The 18,072-nt window shown below is 39.9% G+C and overlaps 1 protein-coding gene across 1 annotated transcript in view; it reads right to left on the minus strand.

Moving 5' to 3' along the window:
- Window positions 1-8,044: 8,044 nt before the first annotated feature.
- The window catches only part of LOC138020340 (protein mono-ADP-ribosyltransferase PARP12-like), a 26,649-nt gene continuing 16,621 nt past the window's right edge, over window positions 8,045-18,072 (minus strand). The window contains exons 2-5 of the mRNA XM_068867346.1: window positions 16,668-18,072; window positions 15,428-15,533; window positions 14,812-15,048; window positions 8,045-13,375 (exon numbers count right to left, since the gene is read on the minus strand). The exon at window positions 16,668-18,072 is cut by the window's right edge and continues 859 nt beyond it. Coding sequence (XP_068723447.1) covers window positions 12,943-13,375; window positions 14,812-15,048; window positions 15,428-15,533; window positions 16,668-18,072 — 2,181 coding nt within the window. The 3' untranslated portion in view covers window positions 8,045-12,942. The remainder of the gene's footprint in view (window positions 13,376-14,811; window positions 15,049-15,427; window positions 15,534-16,667) is intronic.

The raw sequence follows: 18,072 nt of genomic DNA on the forward strand, positions 1-18,072 counted from the left end.
TACTACAGGCTTTTTATGCCGACAAGGGCTGCTCTGTCAAGCTGGTGTCAATCATGCCACATGTAAAACCTTTTAGTCAGTTGCATCTACGCAATACCTGCCGTTAGCATATTTTCCTTCGAGGCCTGCGCCCATTCAAAACGACTCTTTCGCTTATATCTTTACATAGCTTATGCTAATTGACAATTAGACCCGTAGCCCTTGCGAGGCAAAGCCGAATGGGGTATTGACCCTTGGCCCTTGAGGGCAAAGGGTCTAATTGTTTTAGTATCACCCAACTAGTCGGACAGATAAGGCAATAATAAAGTTAGCAAATGCAAGTTCAAGAAATATTTATTTGGGAATAAAACGAAAGAAAGCTTCCCGCTTTTCGCTACTCGAGGACTATTACTAATAGTCCTCTAGTAGCGTAACCAATCAAAATGCAGGATTTGCATTAGTCCACTAGTTAAGCGATACTAAGGTTAGATAACCATCAGATATCATGGAAGGCCGGGTTGCTGGAAGCATGGTTAGAGCTAACCCTCGTCAATCACCATGACAAGCTACAAGTTTTCGTAATGTGTGCCCGTTTCTCGAAAGTCCCGAAAGCCATTTGTGAACCTGCCAACTACCTGTTCAAGAAAGCAGATCTTTTAACATGTTTTCAAGGTAACAAAAAGCAAACTGATTGTCAAGTTTGACCACTCGAATCCTCTCCGTTTTTGAGATACAGAGGGAATTGTTACACCCGAAAATGGCCCGTAAATTCGGGACTTCCGAGAAACGGGCCCCAGCTTCCAGCTGGGCTTGATAGCTCAGTTGATAGAGCAGTGTACAGCGCATTCACACGGTCATGGATTCGTGTCCCGTTCAAGCCTCTCTGCAACTGCTGAAGTTGCTTCATCGCATGCGATGATCACACTTAGCGCGCTTTCCATTTGACAGAACTGATCGGCCAGACCGGGCATTTGGAAGAGCAAACTCTACAACGCCTTCAATAATATACTCCCCCAGAAGAATGCAAGGGATTATCATGCTAGTGTGACAGGTCTGGAAAAAAGAATGCGCCCTTAGATTCACTACAAGTTCAAATGGTAGTTAACCAACGGTTAGCGCTAACCATGCTTTGAGAAACGCCACCCTGAACTGTAAGGAACGCGCTACTAGAGTCTAAAGTGTGTCCTTTATCAAGACTTTTACGCACAACAGACGAACAATGGGTGAAATTAAGAGAAGGAATCGTTTTTGTCAATAAATTATCTCATACGTGTACGCATACCAGGAACGACAGTCTTAATTACAATTCAGTATCAATTATTTTTATGCGGTAAGGCTTAATTCAAATAAAGATTAATTTTTTTTTCTGGGCATCGTAGAAACAAGACCATAAACTGTCATGAATCCAGCTTGACGCTAACGAAAAGATACCAAAAACGACAGTGACAGTAACAAAAGATTGTGAATCAAATTTCAGAGTAATTACAAGAGCTAATGTCTTCCAGACTTTACATTTACAGCTAAAATACATAGCCCATACGGATAAATAAGTAAATATGAAGTATTTAAAGAAACACAGCTACCGTATTTACTCGAATAAGCGCCGCGGCGCTTATTTAATTTTTTGCGCCACAAGTGCGGCGCTTATTCGAGGGCGGCGCTTACTTAAACATTGTCCCAGACAAATTTACTTATTCTATATTTTTATTCAACGGTACACTTTCTATCTGTTAATTTTCCTATGGACTGATACTAAACTGATAGTAAATCTAGAATTACGAGAGAACAGTTACTTTGAACTAAAGAACATCACATTTAAGAAAAATAAATTGCCGATGCTGTTTTAAAATTGTTTTATAGTGTTTTTCCTGGTTATACGGAATTCCTCGAGTAAGCGCCGCATCGGCGGTGCGGCGCGGCGTGGCGCTTATTCGAGGGCGGCGCTTAATCGTGGGCGGTCCTTGTTCGAGTAAATACGGTATACTATACAAAATGCAGCTTGGATTCTCATTTTAAAACCTGTTAACTCAGTCAGTACGACTAAAATCAGGTAGCGCATTCCATAACTTAGCTGATACTGAAGTAAGAAAGAGAATTAAGGCCATAACTGAGTTTATTGAGGGACAGAATTTAATTTCCGCGAGCATCGATCCTGAGTAGAAGACCGGAGAGAAAACTCGCTTGTTTTTCATATGCAGTAGCAGGAAAATCCTTCATAAACAGAGTTTTGTACTATTAAAATGAAGAAATTTTGAATGCGCTTATTGCATAGAGATCATATGGAGTTTGCCTTTCGTAATCTACAAATGTAAATCTTAGTATTCTCTTATTTACATTATACCGTTCTTTCGAAAAGAAAACTGACGAAAGGCTAGTTTTTGCTACAAGAATAACAGCGGAAAAAGCACTACTTTGTCGCGAATTTCCTATGATAAAATCTTGTTCAGAAATCACAACTCTACGTTAACAGCACACACCAGGGCTATTCCTTAGTATCTGGCTGGAAATCTTCTTCTCACCACTTTTCCCCCGGCCGCGCTTCAGCCATTGAGGGCCACTTTCGTGCTTCTCAGGTTGCCTCGCTCATGCCCAAAAAGAACTCTGGGTAATTCTGCCATTCCATGACAAGGGCCGAAGATCCCCGATTCTCATTTCATAGATTTTTTATAAGTGTCGGGGCACACAGTTCTACCGGCAAAATACCGCATCGATTGAAGTTTTTAACTTTCAAAACTTGCCAAAATTGCATCGGTAGGTGCTGGAATTCGTCTACGGAAAGGCCAGAGAGACAACTTCACTCGTGAACCGCCATGTTTACAACAGAGCATTTTAGGCGTCCCAGTCTGCATGAAACCATCTCTCACCTCTGTTTGGAGAAGACCAGACACGCACGTTTCTTACGTTACCTTTAGGCTAGGTATGGGGGAGCAAGATGTTTGCTGCCTCATAAATATAATTATAATTTTAAGAACTTTTGTTCTGATTTATCTTAAAAATTAAGAAGATTCTTCAAATGAAAAACGTCCAGAATCAGTGCAATTCAATAAGAAACAACTGTGAGCCCAAGGGTGCAAGAAACCAATTGAACACTGACTTTGATAGACGAAACCTCCGTTTGTAATGGTCGCTCAGAACATGGAGTCAGTTTCCTAGGGCGTCGGATTCGACGATGGCCTTTGTCTTAATTTTTTATCCTTTATGCCTTAAAAACATGCACGAGAAATATTGTACCTGCGCACGATTTCTTTCTTCTTTTCTCCATCAGAAATTGAGTTAAGACAGCAAATGGGACTCAAAGAATCGGCAGGCGAGGCAAGCCGACCGAGAAGTTATTCCCGAAAAAAGTCGTTTCAGTCGTCTCGTGCTCGAATTCCGCAATCCCTGCCCTTACTGTTTCGCCTCCTTGTCACCTTTCAATGTTGAAGCCCTGAAGCAGTGTCCATGGAGCGTGTTTCAGCAGGAGAAGGGAATGATTATTGATGTTTCAGTCATGTAAAAGCACTTCTGTGTGAGACAGGGTTAATTTTTTCCTTTTGTCAACACCTTTGTCATTGGTTGCCGAAGGGCACGTTATTTATCCCCCTTCACCTAAGACGCATTTCGCTAAGATGTCTCCTTACAAAACGAACATGCACTCCAATATTTCCCACCTTGAAAGAGCCCCTAATCTAAGTAATGAACGAAGTTACGCTACGTTAAGAGTGAAACGATTTTAATTCAGTATGCCGCTTTTGTGCGTGAATTGATGTCATCATTGCGCAGACAATTTTATTTAATGATACGTTTCGGTGGCCATCTACTTATTTAAAAATTTCCTTCCAATGGCACGAGTGTCCAACCTTCAACACCGTACTGTAGCCTTGGTTGCTGTCTGTGGTTAGAAAGTTTCCTTCTGCTTTGAAAAATACCCCAATATACAAATGACTTATTTTAACTCAAATAAATTGTCTTAATAAGCTGGTGACGGTAGGCGGTTCAACATCGTGCAATTTGTCGCTCAAAATTTTCAACAACGTTAAACATGTTGACCGGTCTATTTCAACATTCAACACTGCATGATACACTGTTCAACATTTTTTGATTAAGAAATGTTGAACCGTGTGTCACAGCCTTGAAAAGGAACAGCAACAACGCACTCCGCGGCAAGCGCTATAAGCTAACACGTGCAAACATTTTGCCAAAAATGTCTCACCTTGAAGCAATATACTTTTCCTCAATGAAACTTTCCTTTCTATATTAGTTGCAGCTTCTCTTTAGCTTTTTGTCCAATTACTTTCTGGCCAAGAAAGCAATTCGAATGATTTCCGTACAGGTCCCTACTTCATTATGCATGCAGAATAAATTAATTATTCATTCGCGCTATTGTTTTGTAGAATAATACGTATACCCAAGAGAACCGAATATATACATGGGTAATTTGTACTTACGGGATGAATAAAACCGGATCTCATTTTGTCTCTCCCTCCCTCTTTCTCTTCTTTCCCTTCATCGCCCACACCGTTACTCCTTTTCGTTCCAGCTTTTTTCTTTCTATCCCTTCGTCTCTTTCTTATTTCCAGATCCCGCTCGGCTTTTTCTGCCATTTAATCCCATGATATGTCACTCGCAGCTTGCCTTGAACTCCGACCCACTGTAAACCTCTGGATTACTTGTCCCTGTTCTTTACCACTGAGCTAACGTGTCAAATTGCTAATTCACACCTTGAAAATGATATTTATTTTGAATTCTGGCTGACTATTTACATAACAATGATACGTAATTATATACACGTGCCGCGCCGAGCACCTACAATCGAACTTACACTTGTAGGTTACCGTTAAGAGATCCCTGTTTTACTACTCTTGAAACAACCCATCCCTTTAATAATGCTAACCGTAACCCTAATTACGACTAAAGGCACTGTTTAGGCTTAAGATTAGTCCCTGTGATAGTTTTAGGTTTTCCAGTATTGCTGTGAACTGTGACCTGCTTTTCCTTCATGCTCCGTGCGTGCGGCACACTTATAAGTTCACTTCGTGGAAGAGTATATCTCTTTGGAGCGTAAGAAGTTCATCAAATACTTAGGCGTGCTCATCGATGAAAATCTTTCATGGAGTTACCACATTGCTCATGTTGCATCAAAAATAAGTAAATCAATTGGTATCATCTCTAGGATAAGGCATTTTGTACCACTGAGTACTTTACACCATATCTACAGGTCACTCATTCAACCATACTTAATGTATGGTATAGTAGCGTGGTGTAATACTGCAAAAGTTCATAGAACTAAACTTTTGACCCTTCAAAAACGAGCTCTTCGCCTAATGTATTTTGCTGATTACAAATCTCATGCAATACCTTTCTTCATTTCTTCTCGTCTTCTTCCTTTAGATATGCTCTATTTCAAATCTGTGGCTGTGATTATGCATGATGTATCAAACAAATTGACACCTCCTAATATATTTAACCTATTCACCCATCAAGCTGATATTCATCCTTACGAGACGAGATCATCGCAAAGAGGAGATTATTTTCTTAAACGTTCGAGAATAGATATTCAAAAAAGATCTTTCTCAAGAATTGGCGTTAAAATTTGGAATAGCATATCTCGTGAAGTCCGCCAGATGTCAAAATCTAACTTCAAAAATAATGTTGATGATATCCTCTTACAAAGACTGCTAAAATATGATGATTACATTGATGTTTCGATAATATTGGCAAATTTTGACTCCTTAGTTTAGTATGTCAGGTAGTTAAAAATTTATTTATTCAATTTAAGCTACTTTTTTCATGTTTATTTATGTTATACTGTACAAGTTTTAAGCTGTTCTCCACTGCACTAACTGTATTCTAAAACTAATTCTCGGTTTTCACATGACGTCACGACCGCCATGTTGGTGCCCTAAACAAAGAAAAGGCGGCCATGTTGGTGCCCCGACCAAATCCTCCGGGAATTTAACTCTATTATTATGCAAATGCTTCCTTTTGTTTTCGTTGAAAAACATGGCTGTTGATCACGTGAGTGAAAACCAGCAATTTATTTTATTTTATTTATTTATTTATTTTCATGTGAATGTGTAGTTATGTATTTGTAACCATTTTATCTGGAATATTTATTGTAAGCAATGCTCGCCTCGACTAGCTATTGCTAACTGCGAGCATTGCATAGTTTTGTGATATTTTATGCAAGATACATAATAAAACCTGAAACCTGAAACCTGCTTTTCCTTCATGCTCCGTGCGTGCGGCACACTTATAAGTTCACTTCGTGGAAGAGTATACCACGCTTAAAGTCTGATTGGTGCATCTTTCATGGGAAACTTTCATGCACGAGTTCATTTCAATTAAAATCGTTTCATATTTCCCTTATTTTGAAGCAAACTTGTGTCTTCGTAATAATCAAGATGGCTACCGAAGTAAAAGGGTCACAGCAATGGGAGATTTGATCATTTGGAAATTGTCCCTGCTTAATAGCCTTTCCAGAGTTGTGCACACAGTGGTGCAAAGAAAACAATTTACTTTCGTCTTCCGTGTCCAAAACCTGTGTGAAGACAAAGTGCCGCATCGGGAGATGGATCTGTTTCGCGATGCTCTAGAAAAAACTGCAATGGATAGCCTTCAATCCGCCAGAACACATATTAATTTTCTTGCGGAAACTTTCCTTGAAAAAATATTAGCCCTAGCTACCTGTGGCCTGAAAGTTTACAACTGCCTACAAGACAAGGGCTAACATCATCTCACCGCAGTTAACCATCGTCTAAACTTCATCGACCCAGACAAACGAGCCCACAGCAGGGCATTGAAAAGACATGATGAGGAATGAAACGAAGTATGCCTCGTACGGGAACATCCATGGATCTCTACCAAAGCTATTTACTTGGAAGTATCATTGAGCATATTGCCGATCTCTACAAAGAGCGACAATTCGCAAAATCCCTCTAAATGCACCGTTCGTGATCCTAAATACAGGAAAGGAAGAAAATATACACTTTGCACTGTCTCGGCGAATTTTTAAGCAGACAGGAAGAACAATTTCACGATAAAAAGAGCAGGTAGCCATTAAATTTCTTATGACAGTACTTTTATTTGGTTTGTTTGTTATGTTTGCGAATCTGAACCCAATTACAACGATTGCTTGAAACTCCACTTCTTGCGCTTATTCTAAAACTGAAAAATGGGTAAAATGCAGGAAAAGTGCCGAAATTGCAGGAAAAACTGTTCGATTTTCCGTATTTCAGACAGAATTTCGACCGACTTTTTTTAAGTCCATATAGACTTAAAAAAAAAACTTCTAAAAAGAAAGAACAAAGCGCCACAGTCCCAAAGGACGTCTATTGTTATCGCTATTGTTTTCTTGAAACAAAGGAGTGTATGCATAATGAAGTAGGGACCTGTGCGGAAATCTTGCCAAGCAATTTTCTAAAAACGACAGGCCTCACCCGCCCCCCATATATTATTATGCAAAAGTGAGAACTTTGTGAACTCGAACAAGGTGAAAAAGGCTCGATTTTTTTGCGAATTTTGCACCCGGTGCTAAATTATTTCATTTGATTGGTTAATAAAAAGAATAAGGAATCTTGGTATTTCTTTCGTTGATTGAATGATACATTTCATCCCCAGTCACAGGCACCCCCAAACTCAGTGTGAGGGAAAGCACACAACAACAACAACAACAACAACAACAACAACAACAACAAAAATAGTCAAATAAACGTTGATGATTAGCATTACAGTAAATGTAATACATTTTGTCATGTTATAGTGATAAATGTCACGTAAAGATTCCGTAGAATCCCAAGCTGAAGACGAGAGAACGGTTAGGGGAGAAACATGTTTGGACTTCTACTTTCGAGGAAATTAGGGGTGCTTACGATTTGTCAGAATAAAAAGGTTGGGATCACCGGTGAATAATGGTGACAGTTTTTCCAAAATCAGCAAACCAGCGCAACGACATGGCGCTTAACATTTGCAATTGTTTTCGGCTGATGAGAGGCTGGAAGCTGGCTAGCCACCCGAATCACCGCCCGCCCACCCCCCCTTCCTGAACCTGCCCCCGCATAGCACACTTTCAAGAAGTTGCACAATCTTTACTGAAGGTAACATTTAATCCCATTTCAACACTTCTTAACATTACCGCAAAGCCAAATAATCTCGCTAACTAAATTCCAATACATGATTAAACAAAACAAGGACCAAGGAAAAAACAATTATGGCTAACAGCCCTTATATTAAATTTAACAGAAAATTCGAGCACATAGAAGCGAGCCTGGTATTATACAGTCCAATCATCACGCAAGTCCTTCAATTTTTGTGCCGTGCACCAAAGGTAAGAGAGGCAGGAAGGCCAAGACTCTTAAAGGAAACGCCCCTATTAAGGTTGAGAAGACAATCTTCACAACAAACAGGCCAACCCAAGAGTATCACATTCCGTGACAAGGACTGGAATGATTTAAGAATATCCTGCCACCTGTCTTTTTGTAGCGGCATTGTTGAATAATGAGGAATGCAAATGACATCACGGCAAACATGATGGTGACCCGAGGTGACCTCACTCTTAGTTTTCACGTGACGTCATCAAAATTAAAAAATAAGGAATTGTCAATCCTTTCGAGATTTTAGTTTTGTTAGGTATTAGAACACCTGAAGACTTATTTTTTCAGAAATGTTGATTTTGTTGGTTATTCGTCTTGTGATAAAGCAAGTTTGAATTTCTAAGTATACAAATGGTTCTTGTAATTAGTTATAAAAAGTAACCACGCTGATGATCGCGTGAGTGAATATACTCAACAAGAACAGACTATTTCCATGCAAAAAAGTCACAGGGTATTTCAATGTATTGACTATAAATTACTGAGGTATAACATATAAAAAATTTCTCGTATTGTTGTGGTTTTGGATTGTACAGTTACAAACTTATACCCCATTCACACGAACAACACATGTTTAATTGAACTGGATTAATTTCCACGAGAAAATGTGGGACTGGTTAATTTCCACGAGATTCAGGTTTATTTCAACACATACTTTGACCTGTGCTAAATTTTATCTGACGTCACAGCGGCCATGTTGGTGCACAGAACAATAGAGAGAAAAGTCTTTTGGGAATTTGATTCTATTATAATGCAAAACATGGACCATAATTTGCTATTGTTTGGGGCATCAACACGGCCGTCTCATCACGTGATTGAAACAAAAGTCAGTAAACATGATTTAAAAAGAAAACACTTTGAAGCCGTGTTTAACAAAACATGTTTAAGGTTTGGTGTGAATGGGGAATTACATCCGTTGGTTTATTGCCATCTGTGGGCCGTTTCCAGTTTCTACTCAGCCTTTGAGTAAAATCAAATCTATGCGTCAATGAAAAACTACTGATGTTAACAATGAAGGGTGGTGACCCGGCGTCACAAAACTGGTTTGCAATAAGATTAGCAGCTCCGAAAAGGAGGACAAAGTGAAACTAGAAACAGCCTATCCCACTTATCCTTGTCAATAATAAGAAGTGATACCCTGCACAGCCTTAAAGGAATTGTTTTAGTAATGCACTGTGGAACCATTTCCCAGTCTTGCATATCCCAACAAGCCAAACTACATGCAAACTACTCATTTCCGGGCTCTTTCTGGAGCGGTTTTTGCAGTTGCGATTTGCCCAAACAATTTTAGCTCTTGCAAAATATGCTACACACCCAATAAGTTTTATAACGGCGTTGCGGCCGACAGGCTACGCAAAAAAAAAAAAAAAAATGGAGGGGAAATTTACCACCACATCTCCTTCCTTGGACGTGTGAACACTATTATAAAGATCCTTCGAGCAAGAAAATTTGCACGAAGAAGAACTCGATGCTCTTTTCGCAACGGGCTTTGTCACTACACTTCGTGCTATTACCTTGCAACCCACGATTCACAATCAATGCGTTTGGTCGCGGCGTTGCAATCGACAAATTGCCGGCATCTGCTTTTTGTTGTTTTTCTCTGTAAATTAAAGATACAAATTTTCCTAGGCCCTTATGAACTAAAGATATTTACCAAAAATAATCAATTCCGCTTAAAATTAAAGCTCTCTAAGATTACCGATACTTGACAATTTTTCCTACAAAATTTAACGACCTCTGACCACCTATGCTCTAGTACTGCAAACTAAAAACTGGCATGCAACATGAAAGTAATCTGCGATCTGGTGAAACAACACTTGCTTCAGTGTAAAAAGTATGACGAGATTGTTTACGCCAATTGAAGAAATTTCTGAACCACTTATATCGTTAACTCCGTGTTTCTTCGACCATTTTAACTTGATCAAAATCATTTGTAATAATCGATCAAAAAAAAAATGTACGTCGTAGCAACTGTCACAAACCGATCAGTGTCCAGGAACCCACAACTGCACCTTTCTAAGGAAAAAGGGATGACTTCGTCATTCCCTTTATTCGTTCTACATATCTTGGGGAAAACGTCATTTTTATGATGACCAAATTTTTTTGTTTAATTCCTGGTCGATTTTCTTTTTGAATTTCTTTGTTTTTGTTTTGTCGCGATAAATTTTAATCGGCAAACCTCACGAAATCAAAATCCTCCTCCAGAAAAACTACTTAAGGCCGATTTACATTTTGCGATTTTGGCGTATGCGACACGTTAAGACAGGCCTACGACATGACTTGCGATTGTCGCAACGTTTTAAAACATTTTTTAAAATGCTACGACATTTTTTCTGACGTACACGACAATCGCAAACGAGTTGTAAGCCTGTTGTAAGCTTATCGCATGCGACAAAAATCGTACCGTATAAATCGGCCCTTAAAAGGGTTTTGCCATCATACATTTAACAACTCACTCAATTTTCAGGCTTGCATCGTGCCCTTGCGTATGTTGTCTGGTCAAAAATAACGGGGAAAAAAAGGCGAATATTATGATCCGGATGGGAAAGTGGAAACAAAACTAGTGTTCATTTTCGGTTCGTGAAAATTCATGGTATAAAACCAATTCTGACTAATGCACCTGTCACTGTAAACGCCCACCCCGGGTAAACATGGGGCATTAGCCACAAAGCAAAACCAAACAAGGATAATGCTCTACATACAGGGGACATATTTTTGTTTCTAATCCCTACCAAAATGAGGAGAATCCCCCACACAAAGGGGACAAAAAAAGTCCTTGTCTAAACCCACAGTGTTACTTTCAGAAGTGTGATTGACGTTTTATATTTTTGAATACTTCAACGTTTCTCGTCAACACATTTTCACATGGAACAAGTGCCGAATTTTCTAGCTTCATTCAAGACACACCAACATAAAAGGAGACAAAGCAGTCCATTATGTCTTCAACTATTCCGGCAGGAAAAGCACACTACAAATGATCTAAAGACTCCACAGATTTCATTAATTTCATTGAAGAAATGAAGTTAGGAAAACGAACATTCCTTGTATCAATGGACCTCGCAAGTCTATATAGAAGTATACCACAGGAAGAGGGAATCACTACAGTACGCAAAGCATACGAAAGCTTTCACAATAATAACCCTCCAATCCCCACAAACCATATCAAAGAGATGCTAAGACTCATACTCAAGGAGAATTTTTTTCCAGTTCAACGGAAAGAACCATCTGAAAAATCACGGTACCGCTATGGGTACTAAAATGGCCGTTGCCTTTGCAAATATCTTTATGGCTGATCTTGAGACACAGATTCTTAGCAAAAGCATCACGAAGCCAATGATTTGGAAACGATACATTGACGACATTTTTTCGTTATGGGATGTCAGCCAACCGGATATAGACAAGTTCATCACACAAGCAAACTCACACCATCAAATTGAAGGCTGAGATCTCAAAACACTGAAGCCACATTTCTAGGCACTGTTGTATACAAAAGTAAACGCTTTCAAAATCAATCCATTATGGATATAAATACACACTTCAAGCCAACTGAAACCTTTCAGTACACTCGTTTTTCCTCCAGCCACCCACCAGATGTCAAAAAAGGATTCATGAAGGGCGAAGCCCTTCAGGCCCGTTTAAAACGTCGAACTTTACATGTGCCGAATCTAATGCAAATGAGCCAAAACAATAGATTTTTCTCATTTGCATTAGATTCGGCACATGTTAAGTTCGATGTTTTAAACGGGCAAAAGACTTCTACGCACTAATTCTTCAAGAACAACTTTTGAAAAGAACATTTACAAATTCAAATCACGTCTCCGTGCTAGAGGCTACCCAAAACGTAAGATTGAGGCACTCCTATCAGACATAAAATTCACAGAAAGGGAATCAGCGCTGAAGCAAAGGAATGAAATCGCTCAAGATATCTTGCTCTTTGTGACTCAGTATCACCCGGCAGTGCCAAACCTTAATCCCCCACCCCCTCGGGCAAGGCAAAGAGTCAAAGACCCCACAAAACACCACCCATGCCCCATGTTTCCCCGGGGTGGGGGTTTACAGTGACAGGTGCATAATGCGATTGGAATCGCAAGTCTTACGTGGGATTTGGATTCTTCCACGATTACGACAACAACTTATAAAGAAAGGAAAAACTCACCCGAGACATCTTAATCATTCCAACATCAATCAACGTTTCCGAGGATATAGCTTCGTGGAAAATGTCAAAGTACTCAGAACGAGGAAAGCTTTAGAAACGTCTGAGGTCAAAAACACCAAACGCTGAATGCATAAACAACGTACAAAAGCACTTTCCACAGTGAAGTTTTCTCCATACTTTGCGAAAATATTTAGGTGCTTTATGACTGCTGCGAAATAAGTTTCACAAAACCATTTCGCAGTTCAGTAATACTTGAAGCAATTTCTTCATCTCAGTATGTACAGTGAAGATATCACAGCCAACCAGAGCCTTACTTCCTGACAAAACAAAGCCACGTTTTGCACATTTGAAGCGACAAATCTTTGTAAACAGATATCTTTTACTGCATGTGTGATAGAATACTCTTGAGTATAAAGTAAACAAATATTCAAGTTATACCTTGAGATGATAGTCTGAGCTTCATTTCATTTTATACTGAATCATGTAGGTGGGATAATATCGATCTGAATCAAACAGAACGTAAATAGAGGGCCTATCCATGTTATCTACACAGGAATCATAGCGCTCGTTAGATGCAGCATCACTCTTCTGGGGAGGCCTCTTCATCGACGGCTCACCTTTGGCTGAAGATCCAACAAGCACCTCAGCGAGAAACATGTATCTCACCCCCTCTGGGTCTTGTTTGCAGTAGGTATTTCCCAGGTTTGCTTCAGCAGTGAAGTAAGCTCCTTGACCGAAAGCTGCCACGCGATCTTCATCCTGCGCTCGCCAGTCGATGTTTTCCTCATAAACGCTGCGTAAATTTTGCCAATCGGCTCCATGGAAAAGAAGCTTTTCATTCACTGGGCAATTTTGCAAGCGAGACGATCTCTTTTCCAATTGTTCTTTCTTTCTGCAGGGTTTAAAATATAATTTCCCTTTAGACTGCGAGCAGTCCCCAGAGTCCCTTCATAAATTAGTCGAGCGGCCCGCTTTTCTGAGGTAATCGTGTTTTGTCACGCAAGCAAATAAAAAGACCGAGGGAGGCTTCTCTCCTCTTCCCAAGCCTTCCTCGGTCGTTTTATTCGTTTGCGTGACAAAACACGACTGCTTCCGAAAAGTGGGCCGCTCGACTGATTCATGAAAGAACTGCTCGCAGTTGAATTTCCCTTTGGTATGTTGCATAAATTTTCCCCAATCACCGTCATCCCAAGAACGGCTATCTCAATGCTTGAAAGACGTTGATGGGCAAAAAAAAAAACGATACAAAATTGAAATCTTATAAAGCCTTGGCGTTTAACAACGACTGCAAACTAAAAATTTTGAGACGGAAAGGAAAACAAGATATGTTAATATAAGTTTAGTTTGTGACAAATGGCAAAGGGTATTTCCAAAGAACACAACAAAAATTCAAGAAAGAACGTAAAATTAATAAAATCTTATTTAAAATTTTGCGGAAATTTAATGTGTTCAAAACTAAAATGGGTTTTTTCCAAAAAAAAACTCTTAATATTATAAACTGCAGTCTATTAACAGATTAGAGGATTACCATATTAACCTTTTCACCGCCAAAAATGCAATTTGCACTTATAGATTTTACTGTCTAACGCCAGACGATTTTACCCTAACCCTAACCGGTTGTGTTGTTGTAGGATATAAAGGATTCTCGAACAACAACTTGTAGGATCGGAGGAATACTTACTATTTCATCGGAAATTAGACACTTTGGAAAAAACCCATTCTAGTTTGGAACGAGTTGAATATCAAGATTATGATACTGAAGCATACCCTAGAATTCCTTGTAGATCTGGATGATCTTTAAGAACATATTTATTGAAATAAAAGATTAAAACGTGGCAGTTGAGACCAAGAACCCTGGAAAAAACTCTTTTCATCACTGCAAATGTGAACAAATTAAAGCAAAAGCAGCCCAGACTAGGAGAGTAAAAAGTATAAGGATTCCTATGGGAAACCTGATAACAAACTAAAAAAGATATTTTAAACGCAAAAGTTGTAAATAAAAAACCCGTACTTTATTGCCCTGGTGACTTTCTCGCTTTCTGTACGGTTATTTTCCTTACTAACCGCGATTTAAGCGACTTCTCAGCTTTCCGGGTTCTCAATCGTACATAACTAAAAGGAAAGGCAGGAAAGAAATTTCTAGCTTACCTCACATCTCGCCGATAAAATCACACTTCTCCCGCAGCGTGTAACATATCTTTCCGAGTTTGTTATGGGGTTTCCCATACAAATCCTTCTAATTTTGCTCTCCGAGTCTGGGCTGCCTGTGTGATTAAAACGCTAGAATCGAGTAGTGCGTGAGGAGGGGGGAATTCACATCTTTCTCACCTTGCATACTTCTCCCACATGAACGGGTTCTGCACTCTTTCAATTACTAAAATAGTTGCCTTTCTTGACATGGACCGATGAAAATAGCTCTCGGCTAGCTTAAATTCACCAAAGCCTGTCGGGAGAGGAACACAAATGTACTCCACATCCTCAGGAACTGGTTCCCACTGAAGTGGAAAACGACTTGGACCTGCAGAAGGTGACTCGGGAACCAACGGAATCGGCAAGTCAAAGGAGCTGCGAGAAAACGTTTAAAATAATTACTAGTATCCTAGTATCTGCACCCAACAGGCATCGCTCTGATTATGTCTGGGAAGACTTTCTCATACAATCTCAAGAACAAAATTGGGGTGTTGGTAAGAATGACCTTTTACCCGGTGCTAGAAATCCGACAAATGTTTAATTAAACAGTCTCCCGTATATTGTCTCAGTAAGGATTTTGGTCTGGCTGCATGCAGTTATTAAAAGCAACGACGAAGCTCTCACAATGCGCTAATTAAAAAGCGACAGCCCCATCACATCATCGGTTAGAGAAGAAGCAAAAATGCCCCTGAGTTATGACAGAAAACAAGGTTTTTTCCGAAAAGAGATCAAGGAAAAGTTGCGTTATAATTACCTTCCATGATGTTGAGGTTTCAGCACGTCCGATTCAAGAATACTAACAGATTCCCAACTAATGTCTGAAATGTATGGTACCTCTGTCCTTTCTGGTTTGGCTCGTTCTAAAAGACAAAACGTGTTGCAGCTGTAATGGGCCCTACGTATCCTTAACAGTATGCTAGTCGAACTTCTGGTTTTGGCTCTAATCCTCAAACGGTTATTCATGCAGACTAATTGCATGTTCCGACCTCTCAGTAAGATATCAGTATAAAACGGAAAAATCAGAAACGTGACCATGCAATGAATTCAAGACTTTACATGAGCTTTAATAAGAAATCTAGTGCCTGAAAAGCGATTTCAGCTTCTTCTTATATTAAAACGAGAGCTGCACGGTCATTAAAAATCAGGACGTCCGATCAACAAAGTGGGATTTTGTGCTCAAATTTTGCCTCCTTCATTTTGGCATAGGCAAATCGTTTACTACTTTATTAGTTAAGAGTAGCTCTGACTTTAGAAAGTGAATTTCAAGATTAGCTATGTCTCAAGATTTGAGCTTGGTATTCCAGATCTTTGTAAGGGCTGGTGCCTGGTGACCGCGCTTCTTACCACCCAATTCGTATGTTATAGGCCTTAATAACACGGCGGCCATGTTGAGTTCCGAGGGACTGAAAACGTTTGTATTTGCGCATCGAAACTTGTTCCCAAACATTTCAACTCAACGAAATCTATTGCCTATGGCCAATATGGCCGCCGCGCGAATAAGGCCCATTGAAACACTGTCAAACAATGACGTAAACAAAGATTCACCCATAAGTGACCATGCATCAGTTTTGTTAAATGCCCAATGGAAGAACGGGCTTTGAAGAAACCAGTATAAGAGAAGATTGCGTATTAACAAATTGACAAATTCATCTAAAAGTTATTCAATCACTTCAGAAAGCTAAAAAGACAACAAGGTTTTCAGACGTTGTTGTGAAAAGGACGGGTAACGGGGCCAACTCCTAAAACCGAACGAAGTGAAAGAATGTAGAAAAAAACGTTGTTTAGGTGAAACACCACTTTTTCCGCAGTTCTGACAGCGGTTTCTTTTACAATCAAAAGGTAGCTACAACATTTTTAAAGGTAGTAGAGATGAAGGCAACTCCTTCCTTACATGAAGTGTTAAAACGCTGTTCTCAGATTTAGGAAGGCTGGCGCTCTCCCATAAATTTCGCGCAATAGTTTAACTATTAGCAAAAAATGGCAATTCTACTTACCCTTTGGAACTGAAAACTCATTATTTGAAAAAAAGGGGCTCTTCACTGGGTCATTCACGCCTTGCCAGTCATCATCTGAAAGGCTAATCAGATTTTCTTCAATAGGTGCAGAGACATGCCTTCCTGGAACGGGATCTTCCTTACTGAAATCTTTACTTCCTGTAGAATCAAGATCCACAGTAAATTTGGAACTGGCGTACAGATCTGGTTTTTCAGCATCTTCATTGTCAGAATCAGAATCTGAATCTGAACTGTTCTGTTCAAGTCCCTCTTCATTCGCGCATGAGTCTTTTAATCCTCCAATCTGAATATCTTGACAAGTTTTCTTTTTACTTCTCCTCTTTGCCCTTTTTCTTTGCCCTTTCTTCTTCTTCGTCTTTGTGCTTGTCTCGGCAATATTGCCTTGCATTTGATCTTCTTGCGGCAAAATATCTGAAACAGACTTCATGTTACTGGTTCGTGAAGGGGGTGACAACAAAAAGCCCACGTTGGGTTTGTCCTCAATAAATCTCTTCTGCTGTTTAGGAATCAGAATGTTACAGTAAAACAGCTTGAGCTTCGAAGATTGAGGAGCCAACTCAAACTGCTTAAGAATATTCTTATTATGAGGGTCTGCATTTGCAAGTTCATGTGACAAGTTGCAGTTACACGACATTCCTTGAGCAGCAAAGCTGCAGATGTGGAGATAGGGGCAACCGGTGGAAAAACACTCGTTTTTTAGGTAACTAAGGCAAACCTGAGGCAAACTACTGGCAACAATGTTTTTTATCGTTCCTTGAGAACGCTTTTCAAGTCCCAGCATTTGAACTTTTTTTATGTTACCTTCATCAAGAAAATCATGTGAGAGACCGCAATCACCAGAGCATTTTCCCTCCAAATAACCTTTACATACATGCCAGAAAGGGCAACGTGGCTTCTCACAGGAGACTGGAGAAGAGTATTTCAAGCATAACTTTTTCTTCAACAAGACACGCACGCCCAGTGTCTCTCCCTCCTCGTCTTCCCATAAACAGATTTTGGGACTTTGGTCAGATTGTGCTTGAACTTGGAGCCAGATCTTCGCATCATCTGCTGCAGAAAACTTTTTAGCGAGAGGTGCGGGGGGATGAAGTAGTCGTGATAATGTTACAACTCCTCCCTCACTATAGACGTAATTCAAGACTTTTGTTAATAACGGATCGGTAGCGGGAGCCGTCTGGAACATGGAAGCCGTTACCATTTCCGTCGCCTTTTTGGCTTCCTGCAACAAGCCAGACAAAGTTACCGGTTCGGCTTGTGTCTGCTTTGCAAAGGTCTGGTCATTTGTAGCACTTTTCCTCGTGGCCTGCCCGATCAAGTTTTCCATTACTGGTCTGTCACGATCACGTCTTCGAATGTCTCGGGTAAGCTCAAGTTCCTTCTCGTT

This window comes from Montipora capricornis, chromosome 2 (genome assembly GCF_036669925.1).
Source record: "Montipora capricornis isolate CH-2021 chromosome 2, ASM3666992v2, whole genome shotgun sequence".
Lineage (NCBI taxonomy): Eukaryota > Metazoa > Cnidaria > Anthozoa > Scleractinia > Acroporidae > Montipora > Montipora capricornis.